This window comes from Typha latifolia, chromosome 1 (genome assembly GCF_019914945.1).
Source record: "Typha latifolia isolate L0001 chromosome 1, TyphaL0001v2, whole genome shotgun sequence".
Lineage (NCBI taxonomy): Eukaryota > Viridiplantae > Streptophyta > Magnoliopsida > Poales > Typhaceae > Typha > Typha latifolia.
This window is the reverse complement of record NC_133086.1, coordinates 1,940,667-1,959,583: the sequence shown is the minus strand read 5'-3', so window position 1 is coordinate 1,959,583 and position 18,917 is coordinate 1,940,667. Positions and strand designations below refer to the sequence as shown.

Sequence of the window (18,917 nt, the reverse complement as noted above, 5' to 3'; positions counted from 1 at the left end):
TGATCCAATTATTAATACATCAACCCTCTAGAAAGTAGACAGAAATTACCTAGAAAGTCTTTGTAATGAACTTTGATATGAACCCTCTTCTGAATTCTAAGTTCTAATAAGCATACTTGGCATTACCTAGACAATTAAGACAATCGTAATCGACAATTTATGGGAGTCGGCCAATAGCATTTCTTCACAGGTTTAATACCTGCTTCTCCTGTAACACATTTCAATTTTGACACTTTCTCAGGAATGATAAAAACTGGGATCACAATGCTTAAATGGATCTCTGCTTTAAGAAGATCACAGGATAATCACAAAATTATCAGTGCTGAAAATATATCCATCATAAAAGAAAGATATTGCGGTTCAAGTTATCAATATATTAACCAAAATGGTTCTCTCTGCTGTTAAAGCAAGCATGAATTACCAACATCCTCATTCCATCAGATCACAAGTAGATGAAGTAGAAAAGAAAAGGTACCAATGACTATAATGTTGATAACAAAAGGGTCTTGTGGCGGGGGGTGGGGGGAAGAAACAGAGAAACAATTAGATATGGCTGCTAAGTGCTTATAGGCGAGAGATGACAGCCTCGACCTCTGCAGGAGAGTATAGATGATATGTTGGAGCGACCTTTGCAATATCAACATTGTTTGGGGTCACCTGGTAAAATAAGGAATTATCTGAATAAGCATCAATTCAGAAATGAAAGATTAAGCCAACTAATGAAGCCAAGCAAAGAGGATCACATCATCTTACTAATAGAAGAGCAAGTTACAATATTTAAGTAGTTTTACCTTTTCCTCCATAACTTGCTTCAAAATAGAAAGAGCTATTGTTTCAGCCTCCTGAAGAGTTATGTCCTGCAAAAAGACAGCTCGTCACATCAAGAACTATCTCAAAGACAATGACTGTTGAAAATAAATCATCAGATCAAATATCAAACTTGATTTAGTTTTTAGCTAAAGCACTATAAAACTGATTGATAAATCAATTCTCCAGATTTCCCACTATAGAAGCCCAAAAGTAGATAGTACCTTGTTGAACTGCTCCTGAAGTGAGCTATCAGCTCCTTCAGAACCTGAGCCTATTGCTTTGGCATTGCATTGCCAAAATGTACCAGATGGATCTGTGTAGTACCTTCACATACAAGTTCGCATGAATAGTTAACGCACAAGAAAAGGTTGTCAAGAAGCGCTAATCAATGATATTATTTATATCTGAGTTTGAACCCATAAACAGCAGACAAAAGTCTGCTAGAGTAGCTCTGCATATTTTCCCGTTACTAGAGGACAAGATTAAAAAAGCATGTGTAACTCAAGCTTGAGGTGCTAGCAATAGTAACAAAAGAGCAATGTTGCAGAACTATGGTTGTACTTTGACATAAAGTAAGAGGTACACATACAATTCAATGAGTATAGTGGGTTGATATGGAAGTTTGTTTCTCAATGACTCCACATGTTAAAAGGGTGTGTCTCTAAGAATATTTTCAACAACTCAATAAATTAGACGATCACATATAGATAAATCAGATGTAAATGAATATTAAATATTAGTATTTATAAGAAAACAAGCAAGAGAGCACTATTTGAATATGGCAATCTCACTAAATAAATAGTCATAATATTACTCAGTAAAAGGAGAAAGTACTCACAAACTAGGCCCATTTTCATCATGACCAGCAATGAGAAGAGATACTCCAAAAGGTCGAGACTACAGGAAAGAAGTTGGATGGTCAGAAACTATTCCTCATAAGCTTGTTGTTTGTCATTACAATTGAGAGGTATACTTATCTCAAAAAGATAAATTGCAGTCACAATGAAAACACTGAACTGACTATACCTAAAGAGAGTCACAATTTAAGAGACTGGCACATGTATGAGAGAGAGAGAGAGAGAGAGAGAGAGAGAGAGAGAGCCGAAAGGCATGTCAAGGCTCAAAAATGACTTGATTTGACTATTTGGATCAGTTGATCCATGTTCAATTTTAGAAACTAGATTAGATGTGAAGAATTACTGAAGCTAACCATGGACTCTTCGTCTCCTTCACCAAAGCGAAGAGCAAGATCGCACAGAGCTTGCGTAGTTGACTCGACAGTCATTGGTTCACCATATGAAAACCTGTGATTCTGATGAACAATGTGTTACGTAAACGTATGTTATGGAGGCATTGCTAATGAGCAATGACATGCCGAAGTTAAGAGTACCTGAGTTTCAACACGAGCATGTTCAACAAGAGTTCGTGCATCGGCAATCAGTCCGCTCATTGCACAACCTACATGCTCATCAATCTCCATAATTTTCTCCACACTACTTGGTTCCTGCAAAGAGTAATCGAAGTCTAAACCATCAAAAAGGCAATATCAAAGCATTAAGAGAACAATTGTCTAAAAGCAAATATATAGAAAAATCTGAATGTGTTTTAGTTTGATATTGGTTAGAAATTAGGTAATCCTCAATAACCTTTTCACAGGACTACTTCCAAAAGTGGCAATAGTTCTGCCAGAAAGTTCTTACAACAAGAAGGCCTTTTCACAGTCCACAGTCAGCTAGTAGAGCTATTTCCTATTCAATGGATATGGTGCAAAAGATTCAGACCGGTATTATAATGGTTTTCCTGAATCTCTGGCCGGTTGTGATAAAACCTATCAGTCCTACCACTATATTTAAGTAATAACGCTAGTCCCCAAAGAAGCATTTACCAGTCCACAGTTTGCATTGGTTAAACATTGATCAATTTTTATCCTTCACTACCTAAACATGGTATGATATGTACAATCCTTGTCATCAAAGGAGAAAATTGTTTATCATTAAAAAAAAAACATTGCATGTCGGGTAAGATAAGATCAGTGCAACTTGTAGGAGAAATACCCATTTGTAATCAGCTTATCCGTTAGCAACTAATTTAACCAGAACTAGTCTAATACTAGAAATTTTAGTTTATCTAGTTACCCTAATATAATTAATTTTGTAAAACACAAACTTACCCACTATCCAGCCGTAAGCTTCGACAATGCTGACTATTATCTTGAATAATCTCAAAGCTCCTCCGAGTAACTATTGGTAGTTATAAACGGGATACTTGGTAGATTTTACTTCCTTTGGTTCCTAAGCAAGAAAACTAATTCTACTCTATGAATGTAAAACTGAAGGTCTCAATTTGAGTTGAACAAATTTGAGGAAATATTATAACATCAACTGCCCTAATATTTCGAAATAGGAAAGCTTCTAAGATTGTCCTAAAAGATTATCATTCCTTCGTTTGAAATTTTGGCAAAGTTTCTCTCATTATAGATTATCCTAATACAATGGTAAGATTGGGATGCTACGCTAACATAAAAAAAGTACATGATCATCTGAACAACAAGGGCAAACCAACAGAGCAGATACCAGCAACGGAGAGGTTACACGCTTCTCGACCGCAAGCACCACGCCTTCCTTCGTCTTCAGCCCAATTGCAGTCGAACCCAACTGACACAAGAAGCAGCACCCAAATGTCGATTTCCAGGGCAAAGCCAACGAATCTCGAACAAAAAAAATCCAAAGACCCAACTCATATTTCAGCAAGAAAAACTAAAAGGAGGAAGAAAAATCCTACCTTGATGGCCTCGATGGCGTATTCGACCTGAAACAGCCTTCCCTCGGGGGAGAATGTGTTGACTCCACGGTCATACTCGGTCCTTCAGAAGTCCACCCCAAAACCCAGATCAGAAATCGAACACAAAGAAGAGGGGTGTGGAAGGGAAGACGCGAATTAGCGGGGAGGAACACTAACCTGGTAAGAAACATCTCGACGAGAGGATTGCAGAGGTGGGTGTTCTTGTTCGATCCGGCTGTGCCCTTTCCGACGAAGCTTTCGGCTACCTACTTGAGACGCAAGGCAAACGAGGAACTGAATGGTAATTAATAGGTAGTTTTGAGGGTATTCTCGTCCTTGGAATAAAACTAATGCACGGTGATTTTGTGAACGATCGCCATTTTTGATATACCTCCTGCTAACAAATAAAGGATAATTAACTATCATCTTTTTTTATATACATAAATTAGTATTACTTTTCTCATGAACTGGTAAAAATATTTCACTTCATATAATATTAAAAAGATTAAAATATTTCCGAGAATGTAAGAGTATTTTTGATAAATTAAAATTTATCTCACTTCTTCTTTCTAAATCACAAATATAAATATATTATATAGTTATTCATGCGACTTACACGTGATAACTTATAGATGAAAATAATAATAAAAATATAATATAAGAAATATTTGAGATATTTTTAATATTTTAAAGAGTTTATATTTTATAAAAAAATTAAAAAGATGTATATGAAAAAGAGTGATAGTTTAAATAAAGATATTATATTAAACAAGCGACTCAAGATTAACTCAAGCTGAGAGCTTATTTTAAGGCTTAATTTGAATTTCTAGTCAACAAGCTTAAACTCGGCTCAAATATAATATATTTATAATTGTTAGATCTTTAATCGAATGGTTCCTATATTTATCTAACCATAATCCTAGGTCAAATTAGTATTCTCCTTCAACCTCCTTCGACGCCTTCCCTCTCTATCGGCAAGTTATTGTTGTTGCCTTCTCCTCTAGCCTCTTCTTGAATCAATCTCGAACTCAAGCTCGATTTGGCTTGATTTGAGTTGAGCTAAGCCGAGCATAAATTTCAAACTCGTCTTGACTTGAAATTAAATTCGAATCGAGTATATATATATATATATATATATATATATATATATAGATAAATAGTTATATACATAAAAGGATATATAAAAACATAAATAATTGAGAAAAAATTAAATATAATTACAGTTAGTTTTTAAAATATCATGATTATCATTTTCACTCTGTAAAATATCATAATTGCTATCGAAATCTATAGTTTTTCAAAAATGACATCTTATTAGTTAAAATCTTACTGAGCTTAATATAAAAGAAATATTATTTTACTATTGTTTAAATTGTATGAATGGTTTCTTTAAAAAAATAATAGTACAGTAAAGATATCTTTTTGTATACTAGATTAAAATTGTAATAAATGTTTTATATTCTAAGGTAATATTTTTTACTAATTTATACGTATTTATTGATTTTAACGATAATCTATTAAATTATTTTATTAAAAACTAACTATAATGATAATTTTAAAAGAGTTAAAAAAGTGATAATTATAATATTTTAGAAGTTTTCAGTGGCAATTATGTAAAACCCTCCCCAAGAAAAACCTCTTTATATATCCAGATTCCAGAGCATCCACCACAAAAAAAGGGGCTTTTTGGCGCCCTAGAATTGTTTGAATACCTTTCGACTCCCTCTTCTTCCCTCGCTTCCCCTATCTCTCAATTATTCTCCATCCGTCGACTGTCGTAGTCATGGCGGCGCAGCAGCAGAAGCATCATAAGGCGATGGAGGAGCAAGAAGAGACGGAGGACGACATGCAGCACGGCCCATTCCCCATCGAACAGCTTCAGGTAGATCTCTTGCCACAACTCTTTTTCGCCCCTTCGTCTCGAAACCCTGGCCATCGGTTCCGTCCTCAGCGGAACGCGATCAAGATCGGCCCTTTCTTGGATTTCTTGGTTCACCAGTCGTTGAGAGCAAATGGGTATCTCCCAATTTTTACGTTGGATTTATCTTACGCCGGTTCTCGTGACGAAATTTCTTGTTAATATTGGCCTCAGGTTTGGTCCATATCTGGTCTTTTTTTTTCTAGATTTTCTGGCAACTATTCTTTATTTATAATGGGTATCATGCAGTGTGTAAATGATTTCTTCTTCTTGGGTTTGCCTGTCCTTTAAAACTACTGGTAAACCTTTGTTCATTATCCTTGTTCATCTATTTAGGGGCCTAATTTCATTGTTTTACTTTGTTCATTATCCTTGTTCATCTATTTAGGGGCCTAATTTCATTGTTTTACTTTGTTCATTATCCTTGTTCATCTATTTAGGGGCCTATTTTCATTGTTTTATCCATAACATGCACACACACCAAAAAAAATATCATCTATATTTATGACAAGTAGTTGCATCTAACTCTTCTATTTTGCTTGTTGCCTACCTGATGCTTTGGCCCAGTTTATTGATGCACAGGACTTATATCACCCTTGTTCTTTAATGTGTCCTTTACTGTATAAGTCAGTATTTCATCAAATATCGATATGGATCGTTTGCTCTCAAATTGTCTGAAGTGCTCTGACCACCTAATTAAAGACTATCAAAACCAGTGTGAGCGAGATCTAACCTTGTTTGCATAGGACAGGCTGTCATAGGGTTAAGATTAGTAGAAACAGTAAAAAGGGATCTACCATAACTGCAATTGGTAACTACATATTTTGTTTTTCTTCAGGCATCTGGAATTGCTGCTCTTGATGTAAAAAAGCTCAAAGATTCTGGTCTCTGCACAGTGGAATCAGTTGTATATTCCCCAAGAAAAGATCTTTTGCAAATCAAAGGCATTAGCGAGGCAAAAGTTGATAAGATAATTGAAGCAGGTGAGCATCTCGTGCTTTTCCTTAGATCAATAGGGAGAGCATGCTTCTGTTTTATAAATTGATTTATCTCGTAAACAATTTTATGCATAGAGAACTGAGTATGAATTTGTATTTTGGCAGCTTCTAAGCTAGTCCCTTTGGGTTTCACCAGTGCTAGCCAACTTCATGCACAAAGACTCGAAATTATACAAATTACATCTGGATCAAGAGAGCTCGATAAAATCTTGGAAGGTAATCTGTTGTACTGATAGCTTTTATATGGTTTCTCCACATCAAAGAGAAATTTCCAATGCTACTCCAATGTTAGAGATATTAGTGGTACTTTATAACAACAAAAATAAAAAATTCATTGACTTTGGACAGGAGGATTAGAAACTGGGTCGATCACTGAAATTTATGGGGAATTTCGCTCTGGAAAGACTCAGTTATGTCACACTCTATGTGTCACTTGTCAGGTGAGCTTTTTCATCCTATTGAATCTTGTTATAGTGAGATGCTAACAGCTAATTCTTGATTTGTTTACTCTATGGTGCTGCTTTGAATCAATTGTTTCACTTTTACCAGTATTAACAAACTGAATAGGAAATTGGTGCTATCTGCATAAGCTATGATTCAAATTAGTTTGAAGCAATTATTTTAAACTGCGGACGTCTGTTGTGCTGTAGTTTCTGAAATTTGTTCTTCCCTTTCCTTGTAATTGCCATTTACGGAAAATGATATTGAAGATGTTCCTGATTCTCTATTTCAGCTACCATTGGATCAAGGTGGTGGTGAAGGAAAGGCAATGTATATTGATGCAGAGGGCACATTCAGGCCACAAAGGCTGCTGCAGATTGCAGACAGGTGCTAATGAAGTCAGTACAGTTTTTAAGGCAATTATGAAGTGACATTTTATTAATGAGGACATGCTCCACACAACAGGTTTGGACTGAATGGTGCCGATGTTTTAGAGAATGTAGCTTATGCTAGAGCATATAATACTGATCATCAGTCTAGGCTTTTGCTCGAAGCAGCTTCAATGATGGTGGAAGCCAGGCATGTGCATATTTTCTCATAATGGTTGAAATATATGAATTTCTTGTCACCTTGATCACATATGCTTTTCCGTGCATATTCAAGGGTATATATTCTTGTATTTTACTGACCTGGTGTTTTTGCTTCCCTAGGTTTGCTTTAATGATAGTGGATAGTGCTACGGCGCTTTACAGAACAGATTTTTCTGGACGGGGAGAATTATCAGCAAGACAAATGCACCTAGCGAAGTTCCTGAGGAGCCTTCAAAAATTGGCAGACGAGGTATTATTCAAGAATTCACTACTCTGCTTTTGCCCTTTAGTTTCATAAAAATCTCAGTATTTGGGAAGTTTGATCTAAACTTAGCTGTGTAAGCTCCAAGATTTTGCTTATATTGAGTCTTGAAATTCAAGCAACAACTTCTTATTTTCTCCATGCATATTGAGTTGATTTCATGTCATTGCTTGATCTAGTTTGGAGTGGCTGTTGTCATCACAAATCAAGTTGTTGCTCAAGTGGATGGTTCTGCAGTCTTTGCTGGACCACAGATTAAACCCATTGGTGGAAACATCATGGCACACGCTTCTACAACAAGGTCATTTAGTGAGATGAACTCAAGTATCATCTTCATATGCTTTGTCTAATTTGATACTTGATTCCTCGATTTCCATATGTATCAGGCTTTCTCTTCGCAAGGGAAGGGGAGAGGAGAGAATCTGTAAAGTAATTAGTTCTCCATGCCTGGCTGAAGCTGAAGCAAGGTTTCAGATTTCGTCTGAAGGCGTGACAGATGTAAAGGATTGATCAATCAAACCACATTGTCCATATTTCACTGAACCAATGTAGTCGAGGTGTTCCAATACACTATCTATTTTGAGCTTGCTGCTGGGTTTGCCAACCAACAGCAGCTTCATTTTCGTTTTGCACAACTTGCCAAAAGTTTTGGTTCAATCAAATGTGAATGTTGATGTTTTCATGAATGGAGAGACTATCTATGACATTTAGCCTGTTCTTGTTGTACGTATCATTAGAGACATCACTTTAGATCATTTTGCTCTTCTTTTTTCCTTTGTATAAAATCTATATACTCTCCTGCAATGCTCAGCTCAGGTTCAATTTAGACTAATGACCACTTCAATCGAGTACTCTCTGCTCTGCAACTGAGATCCGTTCACTGTAGAAGGACGTGGCCTTTAAGGCCAGTTGTTCCAGAACACAGGAAACTATTTCTTTCCTTCTGTCTCACTACCAAGCGAAAGTAATTTGAAAGGTTTTGCCACCCAAAGACCTATATTTATTACACAGGTCCAACAGTGGTTTGCTTTTTCGCCATGCCTGTCCTCTGTGGATTTGATTACTTCTCTTTTCCCAATTACTTTTCCTAAAGCCATGATCATGTCATGTATATTATGATCCAAGTAGTCTGCACGCAGGCAAGGAAACAGGAGGGAAAAATTAAATAGTACATCAAAAGGGCTGGTTCTTGATCTTGTTGTCTCCTGGTCCTGGTCCAAGCACCAAATAAAGAAGCTTCCCCAAGAGTTCAATTTACTCAATTTACTCAATTTACTCTCTCTCTCCTCTCCAATTTTTTTTATGATGATATATATAAGCTAATCTTCTTCATCCTTTCCTCGAGCTCCCCAAAAACTTGCAATTTTTTTTTTCTCAGAGAAAGAAAAAAAACTAAGCTTTTTACCGGAAGAAGGAATGATTCAACTTAGGAAGGCAAGTGAAGGAACCAGAGAGTCTTAAACCCCAAATCAGTAGCCTCTAGCCAATCTCCATGGACATCAAGCCAACTTATCTGCAAGCCTCACCTGTTTTTCCCTCTGCTATGAGGGTAAAAGTCTCTTTTTCTACTGTATCTAGAAAATTTTTCCCCCCTCAGAGTCGTTAGCTAATAGCTAGTTTGTTTCTTGAATGTTTTCCGTCCAGGAGTCATTAGAAGGTGATGCAAACTTCTACTGCACCAGCAAAGAAGACCCACTTGCAGTTGCCTTCCATGATCCACTCTGCAAGCTCAACCTCAAGGAGACCTCAGACATGGTGAAGGCATTCCCGATGATCACCAGGAGTAACAGCAGCAATAGAGGCCTAGATGAGTTCTCAGCTCAGAGGAGAGAAGGGATGAACTCAGTTGGGCAGAGGAGATTTGTTGTTCCCTCCACCCCAGGCAGGCCTCTGTTCAGCTTTAGCCCTGGGCATCTCTCCAGGAAAAGCATCCCTTCCAAGTGGGAAAATGCAGAGAAGTGGCTGATCAGTAGCTCCTGCCATGAATCCCCTGCTCATGTGATAGAGCCAGCAGACCCATCAAAGATCTCCAAACACATTGGTGTTCTTCACCAGAAAGCTGATGCCTTTACAGATAAAATGAGGCTATTTGATGGAAAAGCTCTAAACAATAGTGTGTCAAGCTTTCATGGGGCTGTGAAGTCTCTGGAATCAAATGCAGCTCTCCATGGAGCCTCCACAGAAGCACCACTGAAAGGTTGATGTCCATAAACTCGATATCTTTCTTAAAATTTTAAAATATTTGCTCATCCCATGCCATATGATGGATTTTACTGTCCCCGCAATACTGATTTGAATGAAGTATAAGTTCAATATTTCGGTGTGCTATTCTTTTCTTGTTCATCTTGCAATGCTATTTTCTAGTATGATTGCGGTAGGTGTACATGCAAATAATTTCTCCCAAAGTGCAAGGTAATCCACTTTTGTTCTTAATCCTTCTGCCAATCTTCACTGCAGATAAGTTTGCAGACAATGTAGAACCAATTTTCACTAGTCTCCGCTGCTCGGAGCCAACTAAAGAAAGTTTTTTGTTCAGAAGCTCACATTATGAGACTATGATAGATCCAGCACAAGAGGTAGCTGCTGAGGTTCATCGCAGAGATGTTGGGACTGACATGACGCCTCTAGGTAGCTCGACAACATCAAGATGCCATACGCCTATTAAGAATCCTTCACCAGCAAGGCACAACACCCCAGCTAGCAAGTCTGGCCCCTTGGTACCTTACAATGCTATCAATATCTCTGAGCTCAAGGACTGTCACTTTGCCAAGCTTGAGCTCAGTGCTCAGTATAATTCGATGGTTTCTATTTGGAGCTCGAGAGAAGAAGAAGAAGAGGAGGTGTCGAAGAGCTTAAGACATTTAGAAATAAGTGGAGGAAGGAAGAGCATTGCTGAATCTAGAGCTTGTGCATGGGAAGAAGAGGAAAGGACTAAGAGCTGTATCAGGTGAAATGCTGAGATAAAACTTATGGAGACTGCATTCTGAAGGTTACATTTTCTAATGCAAATATTCATTACGGTCTCTCATTCTGTTACGATTTTTCTTCTTGGTTAGATATCAGAGAGAAGAGGCAAGGATTCAGGCATGGGTAAACCTTCAGTGTGCTAAAGCAGAAGCTCAGTCCAGAAAGCTAGAGGTAATACAGTGTATTTGTTTCCCTGTTGTACTCTTTTTAGATCTCAATTTGGCTTATCTTGAGCATGCATTTCTCCTTAATTTTCTGCGATCTAGATTTCAAGTTCCCCTATCTTTAGCATGCTCTTGCCTTAAGATTTGTTGATAAGTTTGTTAAATACTCTGAAATTCTCTCTTCTTTAGGAGTATATTGAGCAGTAGTACATCAGATTTAAGAGAAGTCAACCAAAACCTTTAGCATGATTATGTCTAAACCCCTTCCCCGTGAAATTTAATATTTTGGAGTACTTCAGGAAACTTGATTGCAAATATTTCGTATGAAAATGATGGGAAAAATACCCCGTATATTTATTATTTCTTGAACTATGTGAACCTGGGGGCATGATTTGTTACTCTGTCCTGGATTCATTCTAAACATGTCCTTTTGGATTTTTCTGCATCTATATTAATATTCAATCATTCGCCAATGCTTTGGTGGCAATATACCGTCAACCTCCCACAATTCTATGAGAATAAGAGTGATGCCCACGAGATTTCATGTTGCTACCATTGGGGTCCTCAAGATAGTAGTCCACTGATCAGTCTTGTATTGGATTTTCTTTGGAAATTTTGAATGCAGAAGTGGATGATAGAATGGGTGGTTTTCTTTCCTGTCTACCCTGACATAACATTCCATACTCATATAAGTAGTGAGGGTATTCGATGAACTAGTCCAATCTTCCCACCTTATGGAAGCTCCGAACCTGCATTCTTCAAATTTTTTTAGAATGCAATCATAATGGCAACTTGAAGAGTTGGAAAGCAATGTTGATTTTCTTAGAGTGCCTACATCTTTTTGTTGTCTCTTATAATGATTTTCCCCTTCCTCCTATGTCTTTGTTCTTGCAACATACATGTGTATTATTTGAATTGTCGATTGTTATACTTTAGATTTTTTTCCTTTTCTTCCTTTTTTTTTTGAAAAAATAAGGACTATCGTAAGGCTTGAGGCCCCGTCACTAAGGGGTATGGAGAGAACAAGATGGTGATATCCTAACTCATTGTTGAAGGGACTGTTATCACACCCCAAACTTGCACTACTAGAGCTTGTGCCAACTCCCCGCAAACTATAATTATTTCCTTTAGGCTTTGCATAGATTTTTTTTTTTGTTTTCCTAGACCATGTGAAGATTTTTGACATGGAACAGGAAGTATGGTTCTCTTGGAAACTCTTAACTTCGTTTGCTGTCTGTAGGATGCTATTTCTTTGTAGTATATAAGTGCCTATAATCTGAGGAAATTTGTCGTTAGTCTTGAAAAAGTTAATTCATGGTTACCATTTGAAATCCCAGCAGACAATGCTATTTTTCCTTCATTATATAACTCAATATTATAACTTATCTTCTCCACCAGAAAAGATCAGAAAGTGCAGTGCTTCTTATGATGGTGGCATAATCCACTGTCACATAATATACAACTATCAATTTGACTGTGGACATCTTTCCTATCCATTGGCTCAAATACTACAGATGTAATGGGTTACTACATCGATGTACAAACTCTCATCGCTTTTCCTTACTGATAGGTGAAAATACAAAATATGAGATCTAATTCGGAGGAGAAGTTGATGAAAAGAATGGCATCCGTTCGTGGAAGAGCTGAAGAATTGAGAGCAGCAGCCCAGCTTCAGCACTCACAGCAGTTGCACAAGGCATCTGAACATGCACAGAAGGTGAAAAACTCTCATCTGTCAGGTCAAATATCTTGTGGATGCTTCCCTTGCAACAACAACAACCTCTAAAACACAAGAACAATATAGTATCTCTCTTCCCTGCCGAATCCAAGATGAAAGAAGATACCAATAATGTCTGAAGTACCTAAAAGGCAGCAAAAAGGATGTAGTAACCACGGAATTTATTTGTTTTCTTCAATTAATCAGAGTTATTTTTTGCTAAACAATTGCCAGACTTTGTTGAGAGAGAATCTTTCAATCCGTAGAATTTTCAAACTTCAGTTGAATATTGAACTTTGCAGGGACCAAGACGTCAGAAGACGAAAATAAGATTAAAATGTTTGTCATTTCCTTCTGGCTTGTCGGCAAGTATCTCAAATTTTGTGCAGCAAATAGCTGCCATCCTTATTATGGTTTCAAACAATTACATTAAACTTATCTTGATCTTTTATCAGAATTAGCAATGCAGACTTTAGATAGATGACCAAGGTAACACAATGCTAGTCTTCCAAAATTTTTGTGCAGCTGACTGAAAAACAGAGGAAAAAAAGACAAACCAGTGTCACAACTAACAAGAAGCCTCCCGGGATTAAATATTTCTTGTTTGTGTGTGTTTGTCTTTCAGTCATTAGGAATTTAAATTTGAGGGAAACTTCATGAAGAGTAAAGAAATCTACAACCAGTGCGAGCCAACGTAAGGTTCCACGCAACCTTGCAAATATCTGATGTTACTGTGCAGTGTGGCATTGTTTCTAGATTAAGCTTGGCATACTCGCAGGGTCCATTGTTAAAAGAATCTCGCTATTTGTATGTAGTGAAGATTTTTGTGTCACAAGTAGTAATAGCCTCACTTATTGAACTCAGTTGAAATGAATAGTGATTTTGTTTTAAATTACAAAATTGCTTCTATGAAGAGATATACTGGAGTGGAGTGGAGTGGAATGGAGAGCTTTCACAGCCAAAGGTGAATCTGTTTACATTTAAAAGAAGTCACTTTCAGGGCTGCTCCTTTGCATCTCTTGAAATCTTTCTACAGCCTATCCATTGTGCACAATTCCATGCTTTCCAGTGCAGACCGACGCAATTCTCACTCACCAAATCTACCACCTGGCCAGGACCAACGACAGAGGAGATCCCCACATTGATTCTACTTATGACTTTAAAACTGTACCTGTTTCTGCCTCAGTGGAAGCCATTTTAGCCTTCCAAAGCCAAGTGCTTACTTTTTTTTTATCTTTTTTTTTTTCATTTTTCCTTTCTCGTTGGTGGGCAAACTATAGATTCACTCACTGGTAAAGCCTTAAAAGAGATCCCAGCCAACTTGCCGATGAACCATTAATGGAACCAACAAAGAGGAAGGTGGACAAGGAATGAATCAAATTAAAGATTTGTAGACATTTAGTGATATCTCTCAAGCTATAGTAACAGAATTACAAGCAATCTCACACAGAATACACACCTACACAGAAGCCTCCAACCTTGGCTCAAAAGAGAAGGCAGACATGAACTCCTTGGCCTTTCCATGAACACAGCACTTGGGCAGTTCCACCCACTGATTCTTAATCACATTGCACATGATATTGCTGCTAAAATCACTGGAATTGAGACAAATGAAGATCATGTCTTCATGGCCAATGCAGTTTATGTCCACTTTTTTACCGTAGAACTCGTGGGACATCGCCGGCGGCATAGCCGCGACTTGCTGCCATGACCTGTCTGGCTTGGAGAATTTCCAAACTCTCAGGCTTGCCGTCTCTAGGAACTCCGACAACACCACGACCAACATTTCACCGTCACATTCGACGACATCAATCGAGTACTCGAAGTATAGGGGCAGCAACCGTGGATGCTCGACGAAAGTCCTTCGCGCAAGATTGCACGCGACGACCGTCCCCGAATGGCTGAGGAAATAGACCACCTCTTCTCCATTCTCCATGGTCAGAACTGATGAGTACTGCTTTGATGGACTCCTCTGCATGTTGCTAGCTACAACATCGCCAGCTTTGCTCAGGAAGTAGACAGTCTCATCACCAGCCATGTGAGATTCCGAAGAACTCTCGGCTTTCTGGGCCAAAATCGCCTCTTCTTCCCACAAACCTTTGTTGGAGTCAAAGACCCTGAATGCAAGGTTGGAGAATTCGCCCAAGACCAATACAATTCTATAAGCAGATGGGTCTTTCGGAGAGGAGTACATGGCTATGGCATGCAGGTTTTGGCTTTCGCTTGCCATGCCTACTTGAGGGATGCGACGGCAAGCGCCGGTGACCGGATTGCACACGATAAACTCACCGGAGCTCGTCCGGTAGCAAATTAGACCACCAGATGATGCCACAGGGATGGGCTTATCACCATGATTCTGCTGCAGGTAAACTGGATGGCTTAGGCTTTTCCAGTTCCATTCGCTGCTGTCGAAGACTATGGACTGGTCTAGATGCTGGTCTACCATAAGAAACCACGGGTCTCTGAATGGTATCTTAGAGCATGCAATCTGGAACGATGCAGAGGTTGCAATGGAGCTCCATCTCTTGCAGACGGAACGGAGGCGAAAGAAGCTCGAGGCTGGTAGCCATGAGAGGACCCCCTCAAGGAGGTCTTGGTTCAGGTCATCCAAGAAGAAGGCAGAGCTCTCGTGGGCTTCTTCTGGCGCCTTCCTCTTCTTGGTTCTCTCTGGGGCCAAGTTCATGCTTTGCTCCATTTACTTGAAGACTTTTGGTGACAAAGATCTGCAGAGGAATACAGGGAGAAGAAATGAACTGTTAGAAAGCAAATAGAAAGAAGCACATGACAAGAAGACAAAGTAATTGCGAGAAAAAGTCCCAAGAACACTAGGAAAAAAAAATTCTTTTTACCCCAGGGAAAAAAAACCAAATCCTATAAGCTCTTTTGAAAGGGCAAATCACCTTAAACGATCAAATCACAACCCCCATTCGGGCAAGAACTCAAGCCAACACATCAAAAAAGCTTTCTTTAGAGTAACAGAACGGGGTGAACAAAGCAGACAGGGGAACAAGCAGAGAAGAGACAAGGAATGCACCTCGTAGTTATGGTGTCCGAAGTCGCACTGGAAAGCAAAAGAAGGATAAGGAGCGTGAATTGGGTACTCTCCCCCTTTTGTAATGGCGAGTGTAGAGAGAGAAAGAGAGAGAGAGAGAGAGAGAGAGAGAGAGGGGGGGGGGGAGGGGGAGAGGAAGACGAGATTGGATGAGAAGAGAAGAGAAGAGAAGAGAGAGAGAGAGAGGCAGGAAACTTCGTGGGGAGCTCTTTTTGTTTGCGTTGACAGAGAAGGGTAGTAGTGGGCTCTGTGCGAGTGTGGGAGTGGGGAAAAAGTTATATGGAAGAGCCGAAACCCAAAGCAAGTGAGAGAGAGAGAGAGAAAGAGGAAGAAGAGAGAGAAAGAGAAAGAGAGAGAGAGAGAGAGAGAGAGAGAGAGAGAGAGAGAGAGAGAGAGAGAGAGAGGACTTTGGAGCGGAGCAGAGAACTGCATGTGACCGGCCGCGCGCTGACACTGACTAGCCTATAGGGGTATCCAACAAACAATTAAGAAAAAAATGTCTCCTTTTTTAGCTTACAAAAAAATGGATTTATCTGAAAAAAATAATATTACTTGTAAGGCCTTAAATGCAAATTCCACATTTTAAAAATTAGGGCGATTTAATCTATCTTAAGGATCTTGACTCTTGCTGGTGTCTTTATGTAAATTATTTAGGATACCTCTATTACGATTACTTGTAACGCACATCTTCATGTCTAAGATCGAGTTTCCAATGCATGTGGACGTGTGAGATGTCTAAATTTAAAGCTAGCTTGAGATGTACTTAACCTTTGCTTTTGGGGTTAAGCCTTAGATGTTAATTAGAGGGTAATTAGATTGCATGGGATGATGTGTTGATTAAGTGAGTGGGCGAAGAACAATAAAAGTGTCAGCCACAAAGCATAACTAGGGATTAAACAATGAGGGTTTGACCTCTGTCTCAAGGGAATCATGACACGAATTCCAATGGTAATAAACAACGGGGAAAAGGGAGGAATACGCATGAACAGATCACACATCTCTTAATCCCTCCTTGCTTTTGCTTTAGCCGGACATGAATCTGGTTCTTTAAAATGGTAGGAAAGCTCCCACCAAACCTTTTCTCTTATAGGGGAAATTGAAGGTTAAACCTCCATTAGTATCAAAGATAACTAGTTCAACAAAAAAAGAAAAAAAGAAAAATGCAAATATTAATTACCTCTAAAAAGGGTAGAATAATAAAAAGAATTATTTGATCACACTTTAACTTAACCCTTAGAGATTAGTTATCACCTAAACTATAATAAGTTGATCCACGGCACCAAATAGATAACAATATAAAATATAAAACGTAAAGAAGGGAAGGGAAAGAGTACTGTAGATATACAAAAGAAAACAAAAGGAAGCAAACAAGGTAAGGGGGAGGGGAGGAGGAGAAAAGATGGTTGAGACGAAGAAAAGAGGAGAGGAAAAAAAGAAAAGAAGCAAAGTTGCAACCCTGCTGCACACGCATAGGGTGCCATGTCAAAGGGTGTGCGGATTGTGGCTGACCTTTGTAAAGCAAAAGCCAACACTACAATTACAATACTCTATCTACGCCTTTCTCCTCTCCCTCTCTCCCCCCCCCCTTCTCCCTCTTCCTCTCCTCGTTGGTGGAATCTCTCCTCCCTCTCCTCTCTCGCTCTCGTGGGGGTTGTCGCATCATCACTTTAGCTTTAACACAAGTCAAATGTGGGCATGGGGGACTACGAGAGAGAGAGAGAGAGAGAGAGAGAGAGAGTAAAAAAATAGAAATGAATAATAAAAGAAAACTGTAGGTGGTAATATGAAAGAAAGAGAGGAAAAACGATGGGTGCGTGCGTGGTAGTTAAAAACTAAAAACTATAGAAAAAAGAAGGGTTGGTGCGAAAAAGAAAAGCCGTTAATTCCGATGTCTTTACTGGTCGGTGTCTGTGGAATGAGTTGTTTTTCCTGCATAGGCATCGGATCGGCTGCAGGGAATTTCCCTACGCGAAGCTACGTGGAGCGCAGAGGGGAGATAAGGGATGCAGTAGATTCGTGCATGGAGAGGCGTATACAGAATCCGTCCCATCGCTTAGTTCAGAGGCAGAGATCTCGAGGACATCCACATCCACATCCACATCCACATCCAGTGGCAGTTCTGGCAAAGTTGATATTTTTCCTTCTCAAGTTTCAACACCTCTGTCATCATGCTAAGATTTGTTTTAGGGTTTGGGGTTTAGTAGGCCCCACAGGTGTACCTGGAGACTGACACACACCACTGTTTCTTTCCTTTTATTCTGGGCTTTATTTTAAGAGTCTTTTTTTTTTTTAAATTTCTACCCCAATACTTTAATGAATAAATAAATAGGAGGTAAATGGGACATTTTTGGCGAATGGTCAAAATGAAGCGTACTGGATCATGTACTGCAGTGGCAGAGGAGGAGGAGGAGGTTGCTTGTGTGAGAAGGAGGAGGAGGAGGAGTCAAAACTGATTTGGAAACCTCATTCGTTGAGGTGACCAAACGAAGATAAGTCTTCAGATTAAGGGCACCCAAGTGGGCCATCTAAACCTTTTATTTATTTATTTTTATAATAATCGATCACTAGAATAATAATGATGTTGGATATTTTTAAAAATAACTTTTATGGTGGATGGACGAGAGGAGACACCCAAACAGAAGCGATTGTAATACCTCACAGTACTAGTTTAATTTTATGCTTATTCACATTCAAATCAAGGTTATCGACTTTTAATTCTCCCAAACAATAGTTCAGAAGCTCAGAACGTATGCTTATAAAGTGGAAACCCATGATGTTAGTCATGGGTTGATAAGACCCATCACTAAGCTAAACTTCATTTGATCAGTTTAATAAATCTATAATTAATTTGAGGTGCATGAGATAAGACCAACAGAGGAAACAACAATAGAATAGGGGGGGTTTTCAGAAGGCCCAACTTAGCCCAACCCTCGAGATCCTACCCAAGGATATATAAAGTGGCAGCGATCCACGCATGCCTTACATAGTTGCATATCAAAGTAATGCTAAACATTATAAACTCGATTATTCCATGATTATTACACAGAGTACTTCATAATTGCAGCATTCCGCAGTTAATTGGACAAGGGCAGGATCCGACAACCACTAGTTACTATTGCTTGAGAGATGCACCGGAGGAATAGCTTTAAATGGACAAGGGCAGGATTCAACAACCACTTGCTTGAGAGATGCACCAGAGGAATTGCTTGATTGGTAC

The 18,917-nt window shown here is 38.8% G+C and overlaps 4 protein-coding genes across 5 annotated transcripts; 2 read left to right on the top strand and 2 right to left on the bottom strand.

The window, feature by feature from the left end:
* Positions 1-353: 353 nt before the first annotated feature.
* LOC140793106 (proteasome subunit alpha type-5) lies at positions 354-3,908 on the bottom strand. The gene is made up of 9 exons (XM_073144481.1): positions 3,769-3,908; positions 3,592-3,673; positions 3,384-3,464; positions 2,201-2,314; positions 2,021-2,122; positions 1,649-1,707; positions 1,032-1,134; positions 792-857; positions 354-657 (listed from the first exon to the last, which is right to left on the bottom strand). Exons 1-9 carry the CDS (start codon positions 3,780-3,782, stop codon positions 565-567), a joined length of 714 nt encoding a protein of 237 aa, XP_073000582.1. The 5' UTR covers positions 3,783-3,908; the 3' UTR covers positions 354-564.
* Positions 3,909-5,260: 1,352 nt separating this feature from the next.
* Positions 5,261-8,513, top strand: LOC140796344 (DNA repair protein RAD51 homolog). The gene is made up of 9 exons (XM_073149341.1): positions 5,261-5,473; positions 6,348-6,492; positions 6,613-6,723; positions 6,856-6,947; positions 7,241-7,335; positions 7,414-7,527; positions 7,659-7,788; positions 7,980-8,101; positions 8,187-8,513. Exons 1-9 carry the CDS (start codon positions 5,375-5,377, stop codon positions 8,308-8,310), a joined length of 1,032 nt encoding a protein of 343 aa, XP_073005442.1. The 5' UTR covers positions 5,261-5,374; the 3' UTR covers positions 8,311-8,513.
* A 402-nt stretch (positions 8,514-8,915) lies between these two features.
* Positions 8,916-12,995, top strand: LOC140781057 (uncharacterized). Its single transcript, XM_073126839.1, has 5 exons — positions 8,916-9,349; positions 9,445-9,997; positions 10,258-10,747; positions 10,857-10,938; positions 12,502-12,995. The coding sequence occupies exons 1-5, from the start codon at positions 9,293-9,295 to the stop codon at positions 12,715-12,717; spliced, it is 1,398 nt and encodes a 465-aa protein (XP_072982940.1). The 5' UTR covers positions 8,916-9,292; the 3' UTR covers positions 12,718-12,995.
* Positions 12,996-14,019: 1,024 nt separating this feature from the next.
* Positions 14,020-16,002, bottom strand: LOC140780740 (F-box only protein 13). Of its 2 annotated transcripts, none has more exons than XM_073126479.1 (2): positions 15,683-16,002; positions 14,020-15,371 (listed from the first exon to the last, which is right to left on the bottom strand). In XM_073126479.1, exon 2 carries the CDS (start codon positions 15,341-15,343, stop codon positions 14,108-14,110), a length of 1,236 nt encoding a protein of 411 aa, XP_072982580.1. In that variant the 5' UTR covers positions 15,344-15,371; positions 15,683-16,002; the 3' UTR covers positions 14,020-14,107. The 2 variants fall into 2 exon arrangements, with proteins under 2 accessions (XP_072982580.1, XP_072982581.1); XM_073126480.1 differs by having other exon boundaries at positions 15,549-15,949.
* Positions 16,003-18,917: the final 2,915 nt, after the last annotated feature.

What these genes read in the sequence shown, in the direction of transcription:
- LOC140793106 (XM_073144481.1), bottom strand. An exon ending in TTCAGGAGCAGTTCAACAAG is followed by an intron (nt 858 to 1,031) that starts GTACTATCTACT and finishes GTCTTTTTGCAG; the next exon opens with GACATAACTCTTCAGGAGGC. An exon ending in AGCAAGTTATGGAGGAAAAG is followed by an intron (nt 658 to 791) that starts GTAAAACTACTT and finishes TTATTTTACCAG; the next exon opens with GTGACCCCAAACAATGTTGA.
- LOC140796344 (XM_073149341.1), top strand. Translation starts at nt 5,375, where the DNA reads ATGGCGGCGCAGCAGCAGAAGCATCATAAGGCGATGGAGGAGCAAGAA. An exon ending in TCCCCATCGAACAGCTTCAG is followed by an intron (nt 5,474 to 6,347) that starts GTAGATCTCTTG and finishes GTTTTTCTTCAG; the next exon opens with GCATCTGGAATTGCTGCTCT. An exon ending in CTGCTGCAGATTGCAGACAG is followed by an intron (nt 7,336 to 7,413) that starts GTGCTAATGAAG and finishes TCCACACAACAG; the next exon opens with GTTTGGACTGAATGGTGCCG.
- LOC140781057 (XM_073126839.1), top strand. Translation starts at nt 9,293, where the DNA reads ATGGACATCAAGCCAACTTATCTGCAAGCCTCACCTGTTTTTCCCTCT. An exon ending in TTTTTCCCTCTGCTATGAGG is followed by an intron (nt 9,350 to 9,444) that starts GTAAAAGTCTCT and finishes TTTTCCGTCCAG; the next exon opens with GAGTCATTAGAAGGTGATGC. An exon ending in CACAGAAGCACCACTGAAAG is followed by an intron (nt 9,998 to 10,257) that starts GTTGATGTCCAT and finishes TCTTCACTGCAG; the next exon opens with ATAAGTTTGCAGACAATGTA.
- LOC140780740 (XM_073126479.1), bottom strand. Translation starts at nt 15,343, where the DNA reads ATGGAGCAAAGCATGAACTTGGCCCCAGAGAGAACCAAGAAGAGGAAG.